At 46.1% G+C, this 22,300-nt stretch overlaps 1 protein-coding gene across 4 annotated transcripts in view; it reads right to left on the reverse strand.

The window, feature by feature from the left end:
- The window catches only part of LOC142776558 (uncharacterized), a 313,558-nt gene that overhangs the window by 148,629 nt on the left and 142,629 nt on the right, over positions 1–22,300 (reverse strand). For all 4 annotated transcript variants that reach the window (XM_075880432.1, XM_075880431.1, XM_075880430.1 and 1 more), the window contains one exon: positions 596–688. In XM_075880432.1, coding sequence (XP_075736547.1) covers positions 596–688 — 93 coding nt within the window. The remainder of the gene's footprint in view (positions 1–595; positions 689–22,300) is intronic.

The raw sequence follows: 22,300 nt of genomic DNA on the forward strand, positions 1-22,300 counted from the left end.
CTAGCGTACACAAAAAATGAACTTCGCTGAATCGATCTGACGCCAGCAGAATACGCATTGCCTCTTACCGACGTGTACCAGCGAAGAAGAGGCTGATAAAGCTTCATATTGAAGTTGTTACTCCTGGTAGCATTCGTGTCAGAACACTTTGTAACACCGACTGTCATTCTGTCACGTTCACGCTGATGGCTCAGGTGCGAATTATCTAAACACTCCTTGTGGAAGCATCGCGTCACTCGAAAAAGAGAAGTGGTCTCTCTTAAGAATGGAGCGCATAGTGTTCCTTGCGGAGATGCCCGCGTATCAGACCGCAAAGCTGGATTGCGGTGTAAGAGGGTTTTTTCAGTGTTGCTGGTGCCGAAGTATCAATAACGCGATTACACTTTTGCCTTAGAGTGTCACACGTGTATCGCACTTCCGATGTGTTTACTATGCGCCGTTGTTCTCAAAATCTCTTGCTCGGATCATGCTCAATGTTACAGGTGATCTCACCGTATAGCAATGAGTGTGTAAGTGTAGATCACGCGACGCTTTGTGTAAAGATTGGGTGATAAGAGCAATAATTCTACAAACATATCGTGGTGCGTGCACTTACCTGCGTTAAACATAGGGTCTCTGGAAGAAGGGTGAGTGCCCTGACGGATTTCCTCGACGGGGATGCCAAACACCGGCTGCATTATGGGTGCACCTGAAACCCAGTAAAAAAAGAATGCCACAGGCTTCAGCCTACTCCTCCGGCAATGAACTATTTACTGCGATAGCGGAACGTTATACTGTTTTTCGCACAAGTGCATGCAGTGCCGATGACCACTGTGCTGGATCGAACAGCAATAGGTTGATATGCATCATTATGAGTTTAGAAATGAAGAATTTTCACCGGCTAAAGTGTCGTGCCTCCGCGGCTTTTCGGTTGTATCAGTCACCTTAATAGAAGGCATCGAGAAAAAATCTAAAATACCAATATATTCCTTCAATGTAAGATCGAAAAAAATGAAAAGGACGAAGACAAAAAAAGTACAGCGAAAAAAGTACAGAAGCATTCGTCTTTGCCTGTTTTTGCCACTCACATCCAAGAAGAATGACAGATAAACAAGCCCGTATTGCTACTTTCGGTAATTATGAGCTTTTTTCAAAGAATACAGGAGGTGCTAGACCAGGGTGGAGTCCCTCACCGCATCGCATTACTTCCTCCTCCGGTGTTCCATCACGGAAGCACCAGAGGTAAGCAAGATGGGCGCATTCATACTATAGGCGTCGGCAGGGGGTTGCAAAAGGGCCACGCCCGAAAACTGGATTATGCCCAAAATTTTGGGGTTGAAGTGCAGGTACAGCCACTTCAGGTGTTCAGCCGCCTGAGTCATCAGACTTTGAAGATCAGCGCTTTACTCTGCCAGTTATACAAGATAATCTGCGAACACAGAGCCAGGGAACGTCCATGTCTCCTAGACCCCAGAAATCATGAGTCAGTACGCTAAGCTTACTCATGATTATACGAGTGCTTCCGCGAGCCCCACTACATATTGTACTCTTTCCATCTTTACAGGCTGCGCTCTTGTGTCCCTGAAACATGCTACCAAAGAGTTGTCTGCCTAGAGCCGACAGAGGAATCCAGTGCAGACACTAAGTATTTGTCGTTTTTCGAACTAGAAAAAGCAGTCTGCGTTTAGCACACTATAGGAAGCCTTGGCTACATCCAGAAAGCATCCGAGCAGGCGTCTCGTTTCTCTCCGTGCCATCTCGATGGCCTGCGTGAGCCCGAAAAAGTTGTCCTGCAATCGGCGGTTCTATCGGAAGCCAGTCTGGAGTTCAGACAGTATGCCACTTTCCACCACCCAGCCACTCAACCAGACATTGAAGACCTGAGCGAAGAGTATAAAGAAGACACTCGTCAACAAGATTGGTCTATGGTCACACAGCTGTCCAGCGTCGCCTCCTCGCTTGCACCTCATTCTTACTCGGCCGCATTTCCAGTAAGATGGGAATGGACCGTCCTTCAAAATGGTAAGGCAGATTTCCGCGAGGTGTTCAAGAGCAGACTTTGCCAGGTATTTCACGAAGCCCACTGGTATACCGTCCATGCCGGTAGCATTGCTGGCACTGATAGGCGGGAGTGCACGCTCAGTAGTTATCGTCGTCACTTTCCAATGACCCTCTTAACTTGGTGTCTGAGGTTCATCGTTGGGGTCGAAGTTTACAGCTGGGGTCTATTTGTAATGTTGGGACTTGAGAGGTCTCGCACGTGGTCAATGGTGTGTGTCGCGAGATCAGTGACTGGCTGGTTGCTAGAGTGATGTCGAATTTTGGGTGCGGGGTATCACCATGTAATGAGGACACATATTTCTAAAATTTTTTAGCACTATTATGCCCTGCCTCGTAATATCTCGCAATTGTTCACTGTTTTGCTGAGATATTTTACTATGTACGAGGACCCGCATCTCTTTTTTGAGGCGGATGTATTGCTCCCAGGTACACATGCACTCCTCTCCTCGGGTGTTCTAGCAGCCGCCCTGGGTTTGCAATTCGCCACTCGTCTTGCAGTAGGGGCCCTCCGTACGTCTTTGTCTTCGTCCCGCCAACCTTTGCGCCGCAAACCGCCACGAGAATTCACGCGAATTTCGTGCCTATTCGTGGCGCATTCCATTTGTAGCACAAATTGATCATAATTTGGTGATTCCATCGATTGGAAGTTCTCTTCGAATAAGTTTGCGACTGAAGCATGCGCTTACAGTGAGAGGCTCTTCTAAGTCAGGCTGTACGTTCCTTTTCAATAGTTCACAACGTAAATCTAGAAAAAGGCAACTTCATTCAATGGCGGTTGCTTCCTAGGCTGAATTTATCCTTCTCATCTATGTTTATGTGAGGGAGACATCGTGCTAGAACAGGTGTCACAAGCGTGTAGTCAATTCAGGTACGACTGTTCCTGGTGCACCAGGTGTACTGGCCTTCTCACTCTGGACGAAGATTAGGTACATTCAAGGTAAGTGAATATGCCAATGTCAGCAGTCATTCCCCAATGGCATGTTGGAAACCATCCAGAGCTTGCAGTTGGCCGTTGAAATCGCCCACTACGAGGACCTATCGCTGGTTTGCCCATCTTGCCACGTCTTCTCAATGAACCATCGTAGAGTCTCCGGAATCTGCTTCATTGGATACAGGAAAGTATAGCACTCCTAGAAGGACTAGTAGCCCCTCAGATTCGCCCTCCATGCACATGTGCTCAACACACGAGCTGTCCAGCTTCCTTAACGATGATCCAGTTTTCTACTAGAAACCAACTCCTCCCCCTTACCTCGATTCATCTGAGTGGTTCAGACCAGCCCAATGCCAACCTTTAGGTAGTGGTAGCTCTTTCATAACTCGAAGGTGTGTTTCGGCAACAGAATATATCTCTATGACTTTGTCCCTCATCATCCGACACAGTTCTTCCCGCTTGCTCATAGTTCTGGCAGCATGTCAGTTAAAGGGGACGATCTGGATCTCTGTATTTTTTTTGCGAAAGCGGTGACGTTGGGCAGTTCTCTTCTTTAGTATCTGTGCCAGAAGCGATTCTGCCACCTATGTGGATTGGCCATTTGCAAGATTTCCTGTCCTAGGGCAATCATTACAGAGTTTGTTGGGCTCACACCGCACGCCATGCGCTTGTGAATGTCTGATGAGGTGAAGCGCTAAAAAGCACAAACATCGCCCCAATCGGTGCCCTAGTTATTCAGCGACCTACTCACTGTACGACGTTCCGCTAATCTTATCCTGCAGGGCCTTTGTGACACCTACAAACTCCACACGTGTTCCAAGGTCCGAACAAATCTGACGTATGTTTTTGTTCCAAGACTCACTCTTGGGCCGCATGGCATGGCCCATGGGCCCTTGTTTTAGGACACTATAGAACACAAAGTAGTGGCCTTTGCTGTTGCAGTCCAGGAACGTATTTGTGACTTGAGCTTATCGGTCGAGTCCTGAGATGCGTCGTTGTGTTGGATGTCACCGAGGCTGGCGTGCAGTACCACGACGGCCTCCGTTCATTTTCAGATTTCCTCCACTGTCCCATCAACTCAATTGTTTCCACAAGTGTAGCAACTTTTTTCGTTCGGCAGTGTGCACTGCTGTGCCATACGGTAGCTTGGAGTACTGTATGTTTCATTCTACGTGCATTGACATTCCCATAGACGAAAGCAGTGACAAATGCAATCGGCAAATATGAAGGGCATGCTTCTTGTGCGTAGATGCTGCGGAGGCCAAGCTATCGTCTGCCCTTTCCTTTCGCAGTCACTTCCGCGCGTGCTTGACGAATTTGGTTTGGCAGCCTACGTCACCGCCGGAAGAGAAACCCCCTAGTTCTTGATCGTTGTTAAGATTGTTCTGTGATTGGTCTTTATATACACTGCCGGTATTTGTGGCCGCAGTTTTTAACCCCTCCGGATATATCATGCTCCTTTTACCTCTTTGCATTCCTTCTGGGGCATAGGTGACGTCCCTTTGTCGGCCGTAACATGATGTGACTCTTCTGTACTTCCGTCTGGGATCCTCCCTTCTCTCTCTTCAGTTCGTCCAGCTGCCGCTGACGCTGATAAATCCGCGCCTGGAGTTCTTTGTGCATGTAAGTCTCGTTCCTGCTAAGAGAGAGCGTCATTCAGCCTTGCCTCTCGATTCTGAAGCTGGAACGCACAACCTTCTTTATGTTCTGCAGCGAATGCACCAACTCCTCACGCACGATGTTCAGCCGAACGCACTGTTTGGATTCATTGTGTGGTGCCGCTTCTGCATGCTTTATCGATTTAAAAGTCGTATGGTCAATGTCTATTCACACATCGCAGATTTTGCATGCCACCCAGCATTCTCTCTTGCTTCTGGTTTCATCGGACGAGCTTTGTTTGGCTCGCGTTCCATCCATTTTGCGTTTCCTGGGGCCATTCGGTTGTGGTTCCAGCGAGTCGAAACGTCCCGCCTCCACGCACTGCTAAAGTTAGAGCCACTCAGTACCTCCGGCGCCACCTATTGCCGACTGTTTTACCCACTTACACAGGGTTGTACAAGCGGGCGCCACCTTTGTCTTCAGGCGGTAACACTGCATATCGATGTTTCTGTCGCTGCTCCAGACCCGCCAGTTGGGCCTCGTCCTCACATAAGCTTGTACACCACGACGCTGCACCGTCAGCGCACATAGATGTTATCCCTTCATTTCCTTAGACTCGATGAGACAATCCCCCGAACACAGAGCACAGCACTAGCTAGCTTATACCTGCATATGCGCTGTCGAACAGCGCCATCTATCTTTTTAAATTGTTAACTATACAAACATATATACGTTTAACTATACAAACATATATAACTATACAAACATAAAGACTACGTCGTCAAATACGTCCGTATCTGACGACGTAGTCTGGCATCAGGTGAAGAAGACGAACCATTAAAGTATCCGATAATGCAGTCACAGTAGGGTTCGTCACCTTGGCACGCGGAAACTGGGCGCTGCCGTTTAAATATAGTGACCCAGCAACTGCCAGGGGTGGTAACGTGAGTGAAGAGGAAGCCACTTGATCACCTGAGGGGCATTGAGGATGCGTGGTTGGAGATGAAAGTGGCAGAGGGCAGCGAGAGAGAGCGTCAGCATCCTGATGATGTTTGCCAGACCTGTACACAACGTCAAAAGTGTATTCTTGCAAACGCAGTATCCACCGTCCAAGGCGGCCAGACAAATTTACAGCGAGGACAACCAGCATTGGGAATGATGGTCGGTAATCACAGTGAAGTGGCGTCCATACAGATCGATATACAGGTCGAAATTTCTGGATGGCCCAAACGACAGCGAAACATTCTTGCTCTGTTATCGAGTAGTTCTGCTGCGCAGGTGTCAGTGCGCGGCTGGCATACGTAACTACTCGTTCACGTGATGTATCGTTGCGCTGGAGGGCAGCACCGATTCCGTGGCCGATGGCATCTGTGTGCAAGAAAGCCTCTAATCGAATTAACGGAGGACGGGGTCTGATGTCAGAGCACGCTTAAGGGCTTGGAAAGCGCACTCGCACTCGTCAGTCCATGTCAAAGCCGTTTCTGACGTCGGAAGCTTGTGTAACGGCCCCGCAATGGCAGTAAAGGGATAGATGAAGCGGCGGAAGTAAGATGCCAGGCTCACGAAACTTGGCAATTGTTTTTGATTGCCCGGACGTCGAAAACTAATTACGCCAGCAACCTTGTCGGGGTTGGATCGAACGCCATCGTTTCTGACAAGGTGACCCAATACTTTGATGCTTGTACTGGCGAAGTGGCACTTCACCAGCACAAGCATCAGGTTTCCATTTGAGACCACGTCAGACGGTATCTATCATGCGCTCCAATGTTGCTGGAGCATTGCATAAGCCAAAAGGCATGGCGTTAAACTCGTAAAGCCCATCAGGCGTCGCAAATGCTGTTTTCTCCTTGTCTGCTTCGCGCATAGGTATTTGCCAATACCAGGATCGGTGGTCGAGGCTGGAGAAATATTCTGCGGCTTGTAGGGAGTCCAGGGCATCATCTTGCGTGGCAACGGATATACGTCTTTTTCGTGATCTTATTGAGCACTGTGTAATCAACACAAAGGTGGACAGTAACATCCTTTTTTCGGACCAACACCTCAGGAGACGACCACGAACTGGATAAAAGTCGAATAACATCCCGTTTGAGCACGTCGGCGACCTTTTCCTCAATGATTTGCCGTTCCGCTGAAGACAGACGTTATGGGTGGATGCATACCATGGAGCTGCCTTCAGTTTCGATGCTGTGCTCTGAAACGGACGTGTGGCCCAGAAATTTTGAATGTACGTCAAATGAAAGGCTGTGCTTTTGGAGAAGGTCTAAAAGGTCTCTCTTTTGCTCGGCAGTGAGACTTATGGTGTCATTAAAGCAACAGTGGTAGGCTTTATATCAGTTGTAGCATACAAAGGCGTCAATTCTGCCTGAAAGAGAACCAGCGAAAAAGGCCCGCTGTCAGCGAAGCAGCTCACAACAGTGCCCTGGGGCAGCATGACTGGCGAAGAAGTTGGGTTCAAGGCGGTGACCAATGCTTTACTGTTGTGAAACCGCACAAGGCTGGGTGCTATAGTAAGCACCACAGGGTTTAAGCGAGGTGGTGGAGCTATGAACACGTGTAGGTTAACTGTAGTTTTTAAGCGATCGTGAGAATTTGTTTATCTCCTGGCAAAATTAAACAATCAGCGGCAGCAATGAAACAGAAGCTGTATGGATAGACAACGGATAAACTCTCAGTAGCTGACTTTTGAATAACTCGCTGACGACACGATATGAAAGCTGATGCTGAAGAAAAGAAGTCCCATCGTAAAATTACTGTGTGATTGCACCAAAGAAGTACAAGAAACTGAATATGGTGAAGGATGCCCTCTATGAAAACGTTGACTGTTCAAACAATTGAAGGCTGAATAGGGACTCCATCTGCGCAACGAAGGGAAGGGCCATCGTATGGCGTCCTAACTTTCTTCAAGCGGGCACAAAAGTCTGCACGAATTCCGGAAAGTGATGCGCCTGTGTCTAACAGTGCCTCTGTCTGAATATTTTCAACATAAACCAATGAAACATTCGATGGGCGGTCCGGAGGAGTTTGACGCAGTTTGAAAGATGCGGCTTTCCCTCCCGATGCTGCACTGTTTAGTTTTACAGTTGGCAGCCGAGAATTGAAGTAGAAGGTCGGAGAGGAGAAGAGGAACGCCGCATCGTTGAAGGTGAGCAATGACGTGAGAAACGGGAACTGCCAACTGAGCCAAAGTTCTGCGGAGACGGCGACGGATGTGTGCAGTTCTGATACAGTCGGCAATAGGGTGGTCCAGTGGGGTAGAAGTCGTCCTGTTCAATGTTATCGTAGCTTCGTCTTTCGTCTCGCTGACGGCATTGGCAAAACCTTGAATTGTGACCACGGATGCCGCAATAGAAGCAAGTCGGCCACGAAGTGTGCCAGTTGTTGTAAGGCTGGGAAGATGGTCGCGGTGCGAGTGAGTTGAGCGAACCATGCAATTTGGGCACTGGTAGCTGCGTTGGGCTTTGCTGGGGTGCAAGTGTTCTACCAGCAACTTGAGCATAAGTTGGCATGGGCATAGGATATTTGCTCAGAACTGCTGTGACTGTCATCGAGGCCAGGCTTAGCTGGGGCGCAGGTGTTGTTGCAGCAACGTGAGCATAACTTGAAATGGGCACGGGATGTGAACTCAGAACCGGTGTACCTGTAATCAAGGCCAGTTCCTCCCTCAAGACGTCACGTAAATTAGTAGCAGGTGGCGTCGTTCGAATTTCTAGGGGGCGAGGTGAAAGCTGTGCATGAAGTTCCTCGCGGATAATAGAGCGGATCAATGCACGTAGGTCTGTTGTATCATGACTTGAGCTCGCATCAGACATATCAGGTTGCACCCGAGTGGTCTGAAGCTCCTCAAGGCGCTGACAGGCAGCGGCAGCATCGGCTATGGTCTCAATGCCTTTTAGCAGGTGGCGCACACGGCCGTTTTCCGCCACATAGTTGTCGATGCGGCTGCAAAGGGAGAGAACATCTTCGATGTAAGAAGTGTAAGACTCACCGGGGCGTTGGACACGTGCACCAAGCCTCTTCTTGGCGATATCCGAGCACACTGAAGGGTTGGCGAAAATCTGGCTGAGCTGGCGTGTAAAGGCAGGCCATGTCGAAAAAATCTGTGGCATGGTTTAAAAACAACGGTTTTGAGACGCCGCTCAAGTAGAATGCAACGTGGGTGAGTTTCGCAGGCTCATCCCAGTTGTTGATAACAGTCACGCAGTCATACTCCTCGAGCCAGTCTTCAACGTCTTCACTCGGAAGCCGTGCGAACAGCGGAGGATCATTTTGAGGGCTGGTGATGAGGTGAGAAGGGCTTCTTTGCGGTGGGAGTGGTGGCGAAGCTGGCGCGCTGGGCTGGTCGGCTTGCGACATTCCCGAACCCAAGTCGCTTAAGCGGCTGCCTGAACGGAGATCCAGGGATGTGTTCTAGGAGAAGCTGGGGTGTTCCGAGTTCGCGAGAAGACGCAGGAACCGGGCAGCATTCTCCACTACTTGTAGAATGGCGTCGAGTACCCCTCAAGACTCTTCATTATTGTCTCGAGTATGTGCCCCACAACCTAAACTTGACTGGTGATGATGGGTATGCACAGATGAAAAAATGGGACGCATAAATAATGCTCTTTCTCTACACACACACACACACACACACACACACACACACACACATATATATATATATATATATATATATATATATATATATATATATATATATATATATGGTAAAGAAGTCTATAACTAAGGGCTCATTTTTCTGTGTTTTGACACAATATTAATGAGATATAACAGACAGTAATGCCAAGGAATGTACAGAAGTTATTACAACCAATGGAATGTAAATAAGAAGAAAGAAAAGTGGGTGAAAAAATAACGAGTCGTAGGCAGGGAACGAACCTATGACCTTCGAATAACGCGTTCGATGCTCTAACCACTGAGCTATCACAGCGGCCTTCCCTCCATTTACGTTTTGGGGTTTATAAGTGCATTTAGAAGTAGAAGTGTCAGTCGGCGCCTGCTCACGGTTGGTTATTTTTTCACCTACTTTACTTTCTTCTTATTTACACTCCATTGGTTATAATACCTTCCCCTGTACATTCCTTGGCATTACTGTCTGTTAGATCTCATATATCAACGTTGTTGATAATAATTTTAGCTACCTCTGTTGCACAGAACTCAGGAATACCAGGATGATCATTCATTCTGTCTAACAATAACATGCAACATCTATCGCAATCGATGCTGTGAATTGGCCACGGTGTCGTATGAGAAACCTTAATTTGAAAAATAATGTGGAGAGGACTCAGCATCCCTCTTTAATGCAGGAAATGCTAGCGCAGACGCCATTTTAGGCAGTTTCTTAATAGGTGCCCGAAAAGTTCTGGTGCTCCCTAAATACAAAATCGAGGCCACTGCGTGTGCGCACAACCCAGAAAGGGCTCGGGCTTTGCGTTGGGGACGCTATTTCTCGAATTTAGCGGGAGGCTCAAAGCTTTGCACAAAGGTTTGCGTCGAACAAACATCACAGGAGCCAGAGAAGCGGCAGTGCTCGAGCAAGACTAGAGTGACTTAAAACAGGGGAAAGATACAATGTGCCACATACTAAATTTGAAAAGATTTAGCTCCTGCTTGACCAAAAGAGAGCACACGCAATGCGCTTTGAAGTTCCAAATTTTTGCAATCCCTGATCGAAAAATCCACTATCTTCTACCTGCCTAACGAAGCTTCACATTGACTCCTTGGGGGTAGTTTATATCAATGGTGCTTCCAATACAAAGCATGGGATGAAAAAACATATACTTGTGCAAGAAATTGTACACAAATATTTACGATTAAGCAAGTATTGTCTTAAGGAAAGTATTTTACTCGAGTGTGAACTTCCGAATTCAACGCACTATTCGAGGGAAGTACAGATAACCAGGATAAAGAAATCCATTGAATTGGCGATGTTCAATTGACCAAATTTCTATCCAAGTTTGCAGACCACAGTGGAAAGGCCATCTATATCGAAGGTGTGTTGCTCGCTCCATGAGTTGGAATCGAAACTTCTCGCAGAAGCGTGGTTCGACTGGCGCTGTTTTTCTTGAAAACATATATTCTAACATGAAAATCTCCCTCCGCAAGTGCTCTGGAATGGACAGCTACGATATGTCGGAGAAGTGCTTGAAACCTAGGCTTTTTTAAAATGAGACGTGACAATCGTTATCTTGTTTTCGAAAAACATGAGCATCGCAAATTATACATACTTGGCTGTTTATGAATATGCGAAAAGCTTCGTAGCCTGCATGATAATAAAAATCCAACATATGTATCTTTGATAAAATGGAGAGTTACTGTAGCATCTTTTCATGCTACCAAAAAAGGAGCGCTACTAAGACATCGTGCATGCGGTGTGGTTCGCGTTTCATTACCAAGTTCACGTATACTGCAAACATGAGCAATGAAACGCCTTTTATTCCCGAAATGCGCTGACATTGCGAAAAGAAAAATTGTTTTGCTCGGCTACATAGCATTGTTCCCAAAGACGAACGGGTTTGAGTGCACAGCCTTACAATAAACCAATGAACTACGTTTTTACTGGCCAGAAAGGTTGCTCTCGCACTCCCTTTCTCTGGAATCGCCAATTTTTTTTCATGTATCAGAAATTCTGCGCATCATCAATCTCCGAAATTCAGCTAAATAACTTCATATCAATGCTCTGCTATCAGAGTACATCCGATTTACGCAATTACACTGAAAAATACGTCAGATGGAACAACTTATGTAGAGGATTTAAAATACGCGCCAGTGTGATAAACGATGTGCTACCGCTGAAGCGCAGCCCCACTCCATATGAAAATAATGGTTCTCAGGGCATTCCACCAGCAGGTGGTGAAGCTAACCAAGGCAGTGAGTATCTGTATAAAACATTTTCGAGCATTTATACGGGGACTGCAAACAAGAGCATCGTCTCCGTTGAAGCAAGCTGTTTGCTTTACTGTCAGACTGCTACACCTCAAAGCAGTTGCAACGTTTGGGGCGTATTTTTGCTCACATACATAACCTTAATTAACCTTGACTTCTCCCAAAACTTGGCGCTCGGTGCTTCCTTATCAAGAATGCTATACTCTAAAGAACTTAAGTGCGTTGCTTGGGGTATAAAAACAACAGAAAAATAGAGACAAAATGACCTGAAGAAGAGACGACAGGGCGCTGATTTCTGTGTGCCGTCTTTTGAAAAGTTTGCACTTCGAACGTATAACGTGGGTCATGTGATGGCCTGAAAGGAGCATAATAACCTCTCAAAGAGAGTACGTGGCTCTTTAAAATTAGTCATATACGTGGCAAGCCAGAATTCTCAAAAAGGAGTCAAAAGACTCTCTTTTTTTTCTCTTAAACTGACGGGGCGTCATTCGGGACATCGAAAAGAAAGCACCACGAGAATACAATAAAAAAAGCACGCGAGATAGGTGACAAGTACCGCTCTGAAGCCATATGATCAAAGCTCTCTTTCTCTTTAGGGTGATACGTCAGTCAAAATAGGTGAGCCTTCTGAACTTCAGTGCCAAGACGTAATATAAGCCTAAACATCGAAACACCTAGCCAAGCGCTCTGCCATGCTCACGTCACCAAACGGCAGAGCAGGATCAGCGAACGAAGGACCAGTTGAGGACGCACGCCAATTGATGTTGATTTGCCCTCCCATATCACTAACATATTACACTAGGAAAATGGCCAAGTTTTCTTTGTTTTGTTTTGTTGCCTAAAAGAACTCTGCTCATACACCAGACCACAATCCACTTTAGAAATAAAATTTAACATCGGTGCCCTGATTTTCTTTTTCCCCAACACATCTTCGTGGTCATTGCTGCACCAGAAGATGGTACACGATATGGAGTGACTGCAATAACCACAAAAACTACTGTGTTTATAAAAATGACAAAATAATGAAAATCTAGGGGAGAGACAGTGGGAGACGGGCCAAGCGTCACTGTTCTGAGAATTAAGTTTCGTATAAACGTCGTTAATTCAGAAAGCCCCACATGCAATCGGGCAGCGCCCTAGGTCATCGTCACCAGCCTGAGTTGATTGTCCAAATTTTTAGCTGAGCCTTAGCGGATCCTATGAACAGCAACCTCCGGCTTCGACTCATGAAGCAGTCATACACTATCCTGGGCATGGCGTCAAAATATTACCCCCCTTCCTCCTCCCGCAACGTTCCAGTGAATACCTGCACGACTTTTCGCGTCTGTCGAAGAGCGACCTTGAAGTATATATTGGCCACTATTCACAAAAATTTACATTGAAAAACGTTTTCTTGTAACCGATGTTTAAAAACAGCAAAGTCGCGACGTGCGTTCAAAAAATGAACGCGTCCTTTATGTCTGCTTTCTACGTCATTATTGCCGATTCACCAAATTTTTCTTCATATGCTGCAAATTTGCGTTCTCCACATGAGTTTCATCCAACACAGCCATCGACGAAAAAAAATTACGGCATATTCACGGGGTGAATGATGATGAATGGGCGAAGCTCCAGAAGGATTCATTGGTAAGCTGTGAATCTTCCGTGTGATTCGCCCAGTCGATCATCATGTAAAGACGTGAGAAACGCTGTGTGTGTACATACACAAATCAACTTTTATTTGCTCTTAGACGATGGATGGCTTGCGATGTCCCTTGCCTCGCGCGCTCGCACATCGGGATTCTGTCTGCGAGCGCGCGCTGCTGCCGCCTTGCGCTCTCTCCGCTGTGCAGCCTTATCCATCCGGCGACTCCGAGTGCGCGCCAACAGCGAACGGATTTTATTACAACGCTCCCCCTAGCGTACGTCGCCGCACTAAATCGAACGATTGCCTTCAACCAATGACACGCGCCATATGTGACATCATTCCTATTTTATAAGATCTCGCGTCTTTCATCAACTACAAGTACCGCTTTCTAGTTTATAACATCTTGCATCTTTTCATCATCAGCTAGGAGTACCACCATCTAGTAAACACCACAAGAACTAAACGAGAGGTGGCTACATACAGGAGACGGTACCGCCATCTAGTGAACACTGCAAGAACTAAACTAGAGGTGGCTACATACAGGGGACGGTACCGCCATCTAGTGAACACTGCAAGAACTAAACTAGAGGTGGCTACATACAGGCTACAGGGGACGCACAGCCCACGCCCTAAGGAGCTTCGCCCCTAAAAGTAGCTGATACACAACACAACAAAGGCAGACTCCTGGTCAGCACTCGCACGATTCTAGGACGTACCACTTGAGTCGCAACTCTACCGTATTCATAATTGCGGTGCTATACGGTAGCCCCTACACCTTCCAAGTCACGGTAGTAGATAGTGACAGAGCCCTACGTTCAGCCATCTCGCTTACGCTAGCAACAAGCGACATATTTAAGCAGGTTGCTATAGCTTTAGCGATGATCGTCCCCTCACACACCAATGCTTTCACAAACTCTCTTGCCGTCATTTGTGCTTAAAAAATGGGCAACATTAGTCTTGAAGAACGCCGGAGTTTACAAACACGTGAATACACGGGTTCGGACTGCCTGTCTTGGTTCCCTGCCCATATGGGCAAAGACATCTACCCACAGCAACCCAACCTCAAAGAAATGGCTCATGATTGAACGCGAGAACTGATCCGCCACGACGATCACTCAGCCACCGAAGAGCTGAGACCAGACGTACGGTTTAAGGACTTTTTACTCACTTTTCGCAAAATTATCTCTCACTACTGAAACGAGAAGCTAATACCTTTTAGCAGATCCATAGCTCAAATGCGCCAAGAGGTAGCCTTTCGGATACTACAAACAACATCGTACCCAACACGGGGGTGACTCAGCCGTTATAATCGAAAATAAATTCACAATGCTCAGACTGAGCAGAAATGTACTCTTTACTCGAAATCATGCTCTGGCAATGTCCAACGTAACCTCAGGGGCCTCTCATCAGAGAGTCCTACTGGGAAGAGGCACTCAGGAGCCCCAAGCTCCCTCTACCAACTAAAGGTGGTCCAGAAGGCCCATCAACTGGAGAACGTAACCACGTTCCCGCCGCGACTCGGGCGTCGCCTAAAGCAGAGACTGCTATGCATGTCTGTCGTGGACACCCTGGTGGCTTACACTCCCCAGGACCTTTGAATAAAGTTCGTGACTGACTGACTGAGGAACCACAGACTGATTGGCTAGCTGTAGATGTTAGGACCTGCTGAACCCGTTTGTTTTGTCAAGGAACTTTCGTCGGCATGGTCTCTATCCTCCTACTATCTGAGGAAGTGACCCGTGGTCTCCGCAGAAACAGGTTTAGAAAGAAACTGGTAGCGAGGCTCTGAGATGATTCTAAGTACGGTCGGGTAATGAAGTGACGTTTGTAACGCTGCGTGAAATGCCACTTCGTGCACGAAGCAAGCGTCAGGGTTGTCGACCCGACGTTTCAATTGTCAATTTGTATTGTAAATTTACGTGCGACTTACATGTGTTTGTCGAGGAACTATAGATTGTCTGCACAAGAACCACGGTTCTCTTGCTGTGGCATGGTAACGAAAAATTTGCACTTCGAGGTACGTCTTTATATCTGTAAATTGTCAAGACTAATCTTCTCCCCCTTCTAGTATTCCAACCAGTGAAATACTGGACAATTCAAAACGTCGTTATCTCCAGGTGAACAAGAAACTAATATATCAAAACGTTTTATTCATGTCCAAAACTTTGAATGTTCATATACCTCACTTTATTGATTTGCACATTGCTTGCTTTGTTAATGAAGATGACTTTTAGCCATGGCACTGAGAGCATTGTCCAAAACTAATGGCGTTAGTAGGTGTGCTGGCGCCGGTGACCATAAACCTATGCAATCAAACTGTTTTTCTCATTTACTGCAACCGCAATTGAAGGGACGATGAAGCCGTTTTGTATTCACAAATTTATTGTGAATTCTGTATCTGCGACCTCTATTAACATAACTATGGTGGTTTGTTTTCGCGATTTTCGTAATAAAACTGGCGGTATAATCTTTTAATCAAAACACGCTGTTGCAGCGCAGACCGGCCAGCTCACGCAGGTGGTTCAAAGACGCAACACCGCAAAGAGCACTAAAATCCACCGCATGCTTTCATGTTTTGGTCACGTGTTGGGCCGACATGGTGTGCTTCACTCGTGTGACGTAATGTTTCCACCTTTATTTTTCTTCTTCCTTGTTTCCGGGATGTCGCTCATCCTCACCGCCGGGTTTTCGAGTCATCCGATTGGCGGGAGCTGCGGACACAGAGTGCCTCAGGGTTGTGTACACTACTCTCTTCTTATCTATTCTCATGAGATTTAAATGATGCTCCGTCTGTCCTGCGCGAGTACATCTCACCACAAAGAATAGGCCTGGTGACGATGGCCAGCTACCAGTAGAAACGGCCAGACATGGGCCAACAAACTAGATTGGCAGCGGTGAGATCCTTCTAACTTCCGAGGCCAAACACCACGCAAGATCGGGAGAGCTCGAACCGTCAAAGTGGCACCATCTGATTCCACAAACGAATCTGTGAAGAGGATGTTGCCCTTTCCCCACAGATTTCGCTGTGCTACGCGTACAAAAATCAAGCAAAAGTTTCCCTATCTTCCCGGCCCGGGCCCAACCACGTGACGACGTATACGCACGCCAGGCCGGTAACTGAGGCATCAGCTAGTGAAGTCTGTGGCACAAGAGATAGCGCGGTTCGTGTAATTTTTCTTTCGCGGAAGCACACTGACTCATCGCATGCTACTTGCCAGCTGCGAAGGGTGACACTGGCTACCAATACTGATAATGAAACCTAAGAATGCACTTTGAGCTGCAAAATCCACGGACAGCTGATACTTTCGCACGATGCCCACGCGGAGCGCGGACCACGTCAATACGCGGTCAAAAGCGAGTGCGGATGCTACTGTTCCTTATCGGATTTATTATCTACGGTTTAACGTATTCCTTGTATCAGTGTACTACAGTGAATATTGGCACTGACATACATCTTATGTGCACAAGTCTAAGATATAGAAGTGCTTGTTTTAACAAGGAATGAGGCAGATTAATATTGTATATAATAAAAGCCATCTAAGATTTTCCTGCGATAAACAGTGGTGTGTCTCTCGGCAGTTACAAGTTACAGTCAACTAATTACGCCGTAGAAATCCGCACTTGAAACACTACTTATATAAAGCTGGGCTCATGGCGTCTTCATTATGTTATTTTGTCAAAGAAATGCATATTATAGACCGATTGATTTATTCGGTCGCCAATATTTTATTCAAAGGAAAGATACATTGTTGATCCAAATGAAAACTCATGATAAGAACATCATGTTGAACCAAGTTTATCCTCTGAAGGAATTATTTTAGGTTATAGTCACAAGGATGTCTGCTGAAATGTGTTTGCTTTCCCGATGACTCCCGATTTGTTGAAACAAATAATTGCAGAAACGCGCTTTATCACAAGTTCATGGAGACTAAAGATCGAAGCGTATTGAAAGAACACAGAACGCTTAGAAACAAACTAAATGGAACACCAAAATCACACAAGAAATGTCATTTTCAGTCTGAGTTTGACAGCTGTTTGAATAAACCCGACATGCTGTAAGAAAAGCCTAATACCATCTTCAATTGCCATCTCCACGTGTAGAAGTCATCTATCTCCACGTGTAGAAAAGTTATATAATGACGGCTGCGCAGTACTGGGTAATGATTTGGCAAATAAGTTTATTGATTATTTTGTGAACAACACTAACGCATTTCCATCTGCTGATTATGCAAAATTCATGCTAGACAGTATTTCCTCCTCCTTTTTCTTTCTCCCTTTTACAGAGTCTGCAGTACTGTCTGTTTTTCATTCGCCTAAAGATAGCTCAAGCTGTGATGTAGACGGAATGCAGGTTTGTCCAATCAAGTATGTGCTTGATATTCTGTGTTCATATGTGAATTATGTTTTTATTCTGTCTTTGGCGAGCACTATCTTCCCAAGAAGGGTGCTGATTACAAGAGTTGCACACACTTCGAAAGAAAGATGACGTAAACGATATAAAAATTTACACATCAATTTAAATATTACCATTATGATTCAAAGGGCTGGAGGGTCCTATACACGTGCAAATGTCTAAGTTTTTCGATCTTATCTCTACAGCCTCATTTGGAAATAGGAAACGCTTGTCAACTGAATTATCCCTACTTCAGCAAAAGAAATTAATTTTGGACAATTTTAAAAGAACAATCTTGTGCTCATGCTTTACATATTGATTTCACTAAAGCATTTGATTGCACTCTGCTTCAATACTCGAAAATAATGAGAAAAAATCATGTTCGTATAAGGTGCAAAGAGTGGTACTTAACGAATTCCACTAATATTCTAGCTTTCTACGATCTTTCTCTCTCTCTTTCTTTGTAGTTGCAGATGACAAAGTTGTGAATATGTAATTCACTTACGCTACAGCAGTCCATAACAGGTGAAACATAGGCTAAACACGTATACAAATAGAACACCAAAGCCGTGATTTAGTGCGAAAGGGTGTAGAGAGTCACGCAGGGCGAGAATTCCTATGAAGTGCAGAATGCGCTGTACTCGTGGGCAATAATAACGTTGCATAGGCGTGGCGCAGTGATTCAGTAAAGATGAGAGTAGATAGTAACAGTAAATGGTAGTCAACGCACTTTATCAGTGAAAAATTGGCTCAGACCGAGCGCAACGAAGCGCCGCTGCGTGTATTTGTATGCGCGCCGCCGACCGCCTATCCACACTTTCGCTGGGACGGTTTTGCCGCCTATAGCCCGATTTCGCCACGAATACCGGCCCATCCTTCGCACATAGCACACACGCGGAACCAGTCAGTATCATCCACCACAATTGCCCGTGAGAGTTTGCATTCAATAAAATGCCTGGTTTGTATTCATCACCGTATACGCTGACGCCAATCATGAGCGGTCAAAGAGCCCCTAAATCACACCGAGTTGAAACAGCAGGTGCAAACTCCCCATACCTTCCATGCACGCACGCTGATACGCAGCCGGAGCACGGCTTTTGTCACTGGCGGCTACAGGATATCCAACTATGAATAAATCATAAACAGAACATTCCTTTTATGACGTCACTGACGAGGACACCAAATACAAAGAAAATATGAAAAACCAAATGGAGAACAGTTACCGTAAAAGCTCTCGTTTCCCAATTTGCATGCAAACGGAATGCATATGTGCCTTCTTTCGGGTCCGCTTGATTGATATGTGGGGTTTAACGTCCCAAACCCACCATATGATCATGCGAAACGCTGTAGTCTAGGGCTCCGGAAGTTTCGACCACCTGGGGTTCTTTAGCGCGCGCCCAAATCTGAGTACATGGGCCTAAAACATTTCCGACTCCATCAGAAATGCAGCCGCCGCAGCCAGGATTTCATTCCGTGACCTGCGGGTCAGCAGCTGAGTACCTTAGCCACTAGACCACTGCGGCGGAATTTTCGAGGTCCACTGGTCGCTTGGTGATTCGCTGCTATTCCTAAAATTTCATGAAGCACTTTAAATGCGAAGCAGCTCTTTGACTAGCCTGTGCAACGCTGTCCCTCCGTGTGTCCGTATAAACGCGCCGCAACACGCTTTCCTTGCTGCAAGTGTGGAAGCGGTGCCCAGTAGGTGACACCGCAGCAGCGTGTTGATGTCACGCTCCACTCACAGTGCCCGATGACGTCACTGTTTCTCTCGCGTGCCTCCCACTCATCGCAGCATCCGCAGCAGCCTTCTCGCCAGTTCGCCCGTAAAACCTACCGCTATTGCCGCTCGCTTCGCAATCGCGACCGGCACTCACTACACCGCCGACTCCTCGGTTCTTGTGCAATAAACCTCACATGCGCCTAATGTACGCGTGGAAACATGTCTGAACTTGTCACCTCGCTCGTTTCACCCTCTCCACCACTCGTAACGTTCGAGCGCACATCGAGCGTTAACACTCTTCCGGCTTGTTTGTCTGGGATGGAGAGGACGCCGGAAGACGATGCTCCTTCACCCATTGCAAAATCGGCCGAAGCGATAAAGCTTAATCTGGCCCCGCTTCAAACTGAACTTGCAGAGCTCACCGAAGAACCCGCGTTAGCACCATTGAATCCGTGAAGCGGTCCGCGCGCAACGCTGATGCTTCGCATTTCATCAGGGTTCCTTTTGCGAAGATGGTGTCAATTTTTGCTTTTAAACGTTTATTCCTGTGTTTTCATAGAGAGAAAATTCAGCTGACCATTCTTTCAATAACGCGCAAGTTGATCTGAAGAAATAACCATGAACTGGGTAGTAATACCATTTTTCCAAGTGGGTAACGATCGCCCTATCTCGTCCTATTTCTCTGTTTTCAATTTTCGCGCAGTTAACATAGAAAAATGAACTACTTTATTGAGCGTTTTGTACAAAATAACAAGGACATGAAAGCAGTATTAAAGTGTCAATCTATAGAAGCAGCTCTACTTTACAACTGATGTATGAGTATATTGAGAAAACACTAGATCCAGAATGTCCGAACCAATAAAAAGATGATCATAAATCACGAGTACGGCACGTCGTATTTGACTCAATCAAGTTTGTTACGCTGCGCACATAACTTACTAACAAAAATTGAGTATCAAATTATGCGGCAGTTCAATGGCACGGGAGGCTTGGAGCCACCAGAAATTTTTTCTTGAGAGAACGCCGATATAGAAACAGAGTTTCGGCAAGATTTGCTTGTTCTCGTCAGGGCAACAGCGTTAGCTAGAGAAAGAAATGTTCACTTGTGAAAATGTTGGCTCCAGTGACATTCCATATAATGATTTCTAGAAACATTCAGTTCATCACATGTATTCAAGTGAAAGTATTAGAAGTAAAAACTCACAAGTTTTGAAGAAACTGTGACTACACAGATTTCACGACCAATAAGAAGCGTATATTTCCTTGACATCATTTGAAGCACACACAAAGTAAAAGAAGTGAAAACTATGTAGCCTAGCCAACATGAATTTGAGTCTTTAAATATACGCATTTTGGCAACAGCAGCCAGGCTGCCGTCTTGAATAAATATTTTAGCGACGCCGCACTTCTCTTAGTCCAGCGAGGGTTGTAGAGAACTGGGTTTATTCATATGTACTCATGCAAACTCAAAACCTGCCTAAATAATGGGTACAAATAGTTTTGCTAACTCGTTCCCGCTAGGAAACCTGAAAAACCTTCGTGGTACTGAAAATCTCCGGGTTAGCATACCGTAGAGCTGCGAAAAACATGTGTTCTCTTATTTAGCCATATTCGTCGAATACATGGTTGGCTTGCTTGCCACCCCACCGTGGTGGTCTAGTGGCTAAGGTAATCCACTGCAGAGCGCCGGTCACGGGATCGAATCATGGCAGCGCCGGCTGCATTTCCGATAGAGACGGAAACGTTGTAGGCCCATGTGGTCAGATTTGGTTGCACTTAATGAACCCCTTATGGTAGAAATTTGCAGGGCCCACCACTACGACGTCTCTCATAATCATATCGTGGTTTTGGGACGTTACACCCCACAAATTAATAAATCATGGTTGCCTTGCTCGGAGTAGCTCGCTGCGGCTTCCGTTCTCTAACCGGCACAACTTACTGTACTTATCTCTCCTGTAGGGGGCACGCTAACCGAGTGAGATAGATGAGCGTGATCGAACTTGTAATATAGCTGAGCCAGTGGGGAGAACGAGCGGAGGCAAGAGCAAGGAAGTCAATTCAACCACTTTCCGAACATCAGCTGATTTACAACTGAAGAAATTAAAAAAAATTACGCTAACAAAAACAAAAAAAATTTCTTCACATTAGTATCAAATTTATTAATTTGTGAAAACGGTTGAAAGCCAATAAATGCGAACATTCACATCCCCTTCGCTCCATTCCACCGGATCTTAGGATGCATGGCGACCCCTACGAGCGTGCATGTTCCTGGAAACCGAAACTACCACTAAGTGTCCGGGGCCTGGTTGAAAGTCTAAATAGAAGTTTGTTTCCCTTCTTCACCACCATTCTCAGAGCGCTATTTCCTCTTCGCCATCTACTTTTGCAGAAAACAAGTGGAATGCGAGCACTAAGCGTTACCCTGGTCAGGATTTTGCGCTTTTCGACTACACGTATGCTCTCTCCGTGCAAATGCAGAAAACATTTTAAATGAGTTTATCGCACACGATAGTAACGCGTGACAACGAACAGTGGCTTTAGGTTTGCGTAGATTGGGGTAGGTGACAATTCAGAACAGATATCTGTCAGTGTATCGACCAACTAGAGAGCTCATTTCATCTTTAAACCACGTGAAGGAGCTGCTGGCGTCACAAATGGCGCAGTGAAGACTGAAAAGGGCGTGAGAAAATAACGCGCACGTTTTTCGTTTTTTCGCGGATAGTTGAGCGATCCTTTAAGCGTGTAAGTGCGTGCTTGCACTTAAAGCAGCAGTTCGCGAAATTATGCGCTGGTTCTGGAAACTCTAGCGCACACGAAAAAAGAAATTTCGCTGAATCGATCTGATGCAAGGAGAATACGCATTGCCTCTTCTCGACGTGTACAAGTGAAGAAGAGGCTGATAAAGCTTCATATTGAAGTTGTTTCACACTGTAGCATTTGTGTCAGAACATTTTTTAACACCGACCGTCATTCTGTCACGTTCACGCCGATGGCTCAGGTGCGAATCATCTAAACACTCCTTGTTGAAGCATCGCGTCACCCGAAGAAAAGAAATGGTCTCTCTTAAGAATGGAGCACATAGTGTTCCTTGCGGAGATGCCCGCGTAT

Source organism: Rhipicephalus microplus, chromosome X, assembly GCF_043290135.1.
Source record: "Rhipicephalus microplus isolate Deutch F79 chromosome X, USDA_Rmic, whole genome shotgun sequence".
NCBI lineage: Eukaryota > Metazoa > Arthropoda > Arachnida > Ixodida > Ixodidae > Rhipicephalus > Rhipicephalus microplus.